The 5,365-nt window shown below is 36.0% G+C and overlaps 1 protein-coding gene across 1 annotated transcript; it reads left to right on the top strand.

Moving 5' to 3' along the window:
- The first annotated feature begins 204 nt into the window (after positions 1-204).
- LOC131069844 (large ribosomal subunit protein uL15x) lies at positions 205-989 on the top strand. The gene has a single exon (XM_058005421.2). It carries the CDS (start codon positions 367-369, stop codon positions 802-804), a length of 438 nt encoding a protein of 145 aa, XP_057861404.1. The 5' UTR covers positions 205-366; the 3' UTR covers positions 805-989.
- Positions 990-5,365: the final 4,376 nt, after the last annotated feature.

The raw sequence follows: 5,365 nt of genomic DNA, 5'->3' as shown, positions 1-5,365 counted from the left end.
TAAAAAAAAATGGAGGTCTTACGATATTCCATGCGATGGCTACATGTTGATGAAGTTAGCCCTAACGACTACTAATCCCTCTCCCCTAACAGATTTCCGTCAATAAATACAAATTAGAAAAAGAAAATTAATGAATGAAGGAAAGTGGCATCATTTGCTTTGAAACCCTATTTTCGCGTCAACGTCAAAAGAGTGCATTGAACCAGCTTAAACTGGATTTTCAACCGCTCGTTCTTGACAGGATCAACGGTCTCGATCTGTTGCAACGTTGATTGAATGCACTCACCTATATTCTCATATTAACCGGACTATTTCATTTCGGATAGACGATAAAGTTGCAGGCGAGGAAGAAGAGGAAGAGAAGCGATGACGACTCGATTGAAGAAGCACAGGAAGAAGAGAGGACATGTAAGTGCAGGCCATGGCCGTATTGGCAAGCACAGGAAGCATCCCGGAGGCAGGGGAAATGCCGGAGGCATGCACCATCATCGCATCCTCTTCGACAAGTACCATCCTGGTTATTTCGGTAAGGTTGGTATGCGCCACTTCCACAAGCTTAAAAATCACTACTTTTGCCCAATCGTCAATATCGATAAGCTTTGGTCCCTCGTTCCCGACCAGATCAAGGAGAAGGCCACCCCTGATAATATCCCCCTTTTAGATGTTACTCAGCACGGCTATTTTAAGGTTCTGGGCAAGGGTGAGCTGCCTTCCCAGCCGCTTGTTGTCAAGGCCAAGCTTATTTCTAAGCTGGCTGAGAAGAAGATCAAGGAGGCTGGTGGGGCTGTACTCTTGACGGCGTAGTTAGGGTTTCGAAGATCTAGGGTTTTAGGGTTTTTTTGTTTTTAATTTGGGCCAGCGCTTTAAGCAATGCTGGATGTTACATTTTTGAGCATTTTGTTGGATGTTGCAAGCCTAGATTTGGCCTTTTGAGAAACTTTATTTGTACGGGAATTTGGCTTTAAATTTATAATTAATACTTTTTTTAATTAGTGGCTCAACGGAGTTTAATGTTGATCTGGATGTGAGACCTTTGCGTTTGCTAATTTGTCTTGTGGCTTAATTTGGATCACAAGGAATTGATTTTAATTGCTTAAAGGAGTAGATTTGATTATGCAGTAAGAGTAGTTAGAGGGCTTTTTGGTTTCAGAAAATGTTTCTGGGATATGCCTCTTTTTTCAGATTGGAAAGCTTAATTCGAGCTTTGGAATTATAGATTATTGTAGGGGAATGTCACTATTTGAGATCATTTTGTTGTTTTATTTGAAACCAAACTGTTTTCTAATATAGAATTCCAAGGGTTTGAGATAGTTTTCTGTTGCGTGGACAGAGGGAAGTAATTACTGTTTGCAAAGCTAATATTTGTTTGCGATTATCAGTATTAGCTCCACTCATGTTTTCAAATTTAAAAGGTATGTTTGCAATTGTTTGATATTATTTCATCTTATTGTAAGACCTTGGAAGTTGTGCTCTATCTCCATTTTTTGTCGATTGTTATTTCCTATTTATACTTCCGATGTATATTATTTTTCACGCTGTGCTGTAGAAAGCCAGCCAAAAAAATGGCAATTTATGTTCTAAATAAATTGTATTTTATCAATTGGTCACATCTCATACTAAGATCTTAGGAAATTGCATTTGTTAAGGCAGGCATGTTCTGTCACCGTTTGATGTTTAATTGTGGATTTTGGGGAGTAAATTGAATTCAGTCTATTATTTTTAAATTCTAGTGCCTCATAAAGGGAACAAAGAAAGTCATGGCAATTTATGTTTTACGTAGACAATTTATCTAGTATAATTCATCTAATATTATTTAACTGAAAATTAGAGTGAATTCTTCGTTGCTGCTAGTTCTAGTGATCACATTGTGAATTAAAATTGATACTCCTTTGAAGCGGGATAGATTGTTAATGCATCTGTTCATGCGATGATCCATTGGGATTCAACCGGCTAGTTTAGAGATCTTCATCAACCCAAATTTTCTGTAGCGTTTTACTGTTTACAAGAACCTCATCTTTTTTATAATTATTACTTGTCTATCTAGTGCCCCATTGCATCTAGATGATGTCTATGTGTTAAGCAATGGAACCTATTACGAGGTCATCCACATCTCAGTTCTACTCAGATTAAGATATAATATATACTTAAATAGCTCAGTACAGACTAGTCACTCTTCCTTCTGACTGTTAGTAGATTTCATGCATACTGATCAAAGGTATGGAATAATCTTTATACAAACCATTTTGTTAATCCATGATAGGAAAGAAGATTGTATTGCAAAACCCAAAGAAACCACGCTCTCAACTTTTGTTCATGCTACTGGCATTCTCAGATGGAAAATTTAGTAAAATGTCTACAAACCACCAATTTCCAACTTCATCAATTTTGGTGGGGCATAAATTATTTCTTTCACAATTGCCTCCCAGACAGGTTCTTTGTCTTTCATTTTGCTTTAGCCAGACTAAATCCTTCACCTTCCTATGGCAACATTTGCATTTCAAATTTCTCCGCAATTTGTCTCCACAGGCCTTTTGCATTTAAAAGCATCACCATTAGAACAATTGAAGGCTTGGTTCTTGGTGCAAGATTCCGTATCAATCCATATGTTTTGCTCTGCAATCATTTCAGCATCAGAGATACCTTTACAAGTTGCTCCCAAATGACTCTATTGCTCTGGTGTTTGAAAGAAAGTCCTTCGTATTTGCAGATGGAGCATAGACACACAGAGTACCAATGATCATCACATCCCAAGGAAAGAAGCCAAATATGACTGTTGGGCAGTGAATGGACCAAGTTAACCCCTATTTCTTCTTGGCAGCTTCAAAGAGTAATCTTCAAGCGTGTTGTAGAAATTCGGCCCAGGTAAGCCTAGAAACCTCTTCATGAAACGGTGATTCATAGGGTTGAATATTTCGATTTTTGGTCACACAGTCAATCGGATCTAGGTAGTGTCACACACTAATCTGAAGACAGTTGTCCTCAAACTTTCGACATTAGGCAGTATTAGTAGTGCATCTAAGATATTATGGAATATTCTTCCATTGTCTTTACAGTTTTGTTTCTCTGTTTCTCTATTAACCCAACAAACCCAAATAAGATGAGTTAACATCTTTCAAACTCTTTCTAAAGTTTCTCCGACGTTTAACACATCACATTGGATGTAATCAACTGGAGTATCTGGAGGGCTAATAAAGCTTTTAGGTCTCTTAGCAACGTCGTAAACTTAATGAGGTTCGCTAGGAGCGTCAAACAAAGGCAAGATTTTAGCTTAAGCTATTGCCGTCAATTCTTACGACTCCTACGTTCAGGGCTACTCTTTGCTTATGGCATTTAATTTCTTATTCTTCGACGTTTTTCGGGACTCTCCCCCGCATGTAAATAAAACTCACATGCACAAGTTTGCTAGATTAGACAACAATAGATAAATCAGTCCAGATGGACGACTTATTATTTTCTATTTGAGTAAGGAATGGAGGAATCACTTTAAATTTTTTAGACTGCTGGAATTGGGTTAGCTTCCTATAATGTGCAATATTTATGATAAACTGTTTAATCTGACTCATGAGGTTGATGCAACATACTTAGACCTTATGACTACTTGCCTACAATAGAAAATGCTTTAGCTAATCAACTAAAGCTCCTGCTCTGAATAATCATTTCAATTGATAAAGATTGTCCATTTTTAGTTCAGAAGGAAATAAAAGGATCTGAATTCATCGACGTACCACCACCCATCACCTAAAGAGTAGTACAAGCTAGACACGAAAATTAAGTTAATGTCCATTTTTTTTGATTTAAAACCAATATATAATATAAGCAAAGGTGAGAATAATTCACGAGGAGTAAAACGGCCTCTATTCCTTGTTTAAGGATAACGAAGGCCAAATGGCGAACAGCCTTTGGAATCACACAGATTTGTGGGTAAAGGTTGTGAAGAATCAGAAAAGTGGGTTGTCGAGCAAGAAGTGCACGGGCTATGTTTTTCTTCTTATATTTTGTAAACATGGAGGCGGCAGATCTATTTCAAGTGCCTACATGACATATATCTTTATCTTTTGTAGAGCTGAGTATGCTCTTTCGCTACTACTTTAAAATAGTATTTAACCTTAAATTATTCACTCTTCTGGCTAAAATGAAATTTCCTAGATTAATGTATGAATGTTTTTTGGATATTGCTATCAGTGAGGCTATCGGTACTTTTGGAGGTATCTAGCCTCACACCCACTAGTTGCATTTGCTCAAAACTTTCCAAGGCCTTCCTAATATACCATAGAAGGCATTCGTGAGACCACTTTTCTTGAGGTATTTTATCAAATGGTTCATATGCTTATCGTATTCTTATACTATGAGGCATTCTGTCAAATGGTCCGACTTTCATAGACATATTTTTCCTTTTCCTAAAGGATAAAGGAATTGTGTCAAACCTCATGTATGCCCTTACTTTTGTATGCGTTAGGAAACAAGGAACTAATTTCTATCTGAGTTTAGTGTTATCATCTTGATCTTGGACATTGTAAATTATTGTAATTGTTTGACATGGGTGTATAGTGGTGATTATAACTCATAGAAGCATGTTGTAAAGGGGTGAACAGTATCTTCTTTATGGGCTATCTCTGCAAATTAAAATGAAGTTACTATAACCTCATATAGACATGTTCTTGTTACATCTAATCATATCATTGATATCAAATAATATGTGAAGGATCATTAATGTAATCAAGGTTAAGGTTAGATTTATTGAAGTTGTTTGTATTGGAAAAGATTGTGACAATTAATATAATTTGATTTCTCTTTGAACTCCTTACCAAGTTGATATTATAATATTATTGTAATTGGAAAAAAATAATTATTTCATTGATATAAATTGAGGAGCATGTTAGATGTGAATGAAGCTCATATATAAGGGTTGATATGCTAACTTCTTGTCAAAATTTGGTAAACCATATCGAGGATGCTAGAATTTGATTTATATTTTAGCATTAGGGACCCCATACAATGTAAATTATGATAGTTGTTGGATATGGGTGTATGGTGGTGATAATTAATCATAGAAGCATGTTGTGAAGTGTTGAAGATAAGTATTTGGCTTATGGAGTATCCTTGCAAACTAAAATGAAGTTATACATGATCTTGTGCGATATTGGTAGGTGGTCTTGCATCCAATATATAACTAATATGCTAAAGGATCCTTGATGTGAGCAAGGTTGGGCTTATGAAGATTATTTGTGTTAGAATAGATTGTGACAAAATTTATATCCTTTGAATTCTCTTTGAGGGCTTTACTATGTTGATATTATAATATCATTATGGTTGAAATAAATTGGTTATATCATTGATAGAATTTGAGGAGCATGTTAGGTGTGAA

The sequence above is a fragment of the Cryptomeria japonica genome, chromosome 6, assembly GCF_030272615.1.
Source record: "Cryptomeria japonica chromosome 6, Sugi_1.0, whole genome shotgun sequence".
Taxonomy (NCBI): Eukaryota; Viridiplantae; Streptophyta; class Pinopsida; order Cupressales; family Cupressaceae; genus Cryptomeria; species Cryptomeria japonica.
Note: the sequence above shows the minus strand (reverse complement) of the source record. Positions and strands in the feature narration are given on the sequence as shown.

Coding starts and splice junctions, on each gene's coding strand:
- LOC131069844 (XM_058005421.2), top strand. CDS start 367: ATGACGACTCGATTGAAGAAGCACAGGAAGAAGAGAGGACATGTAAGT.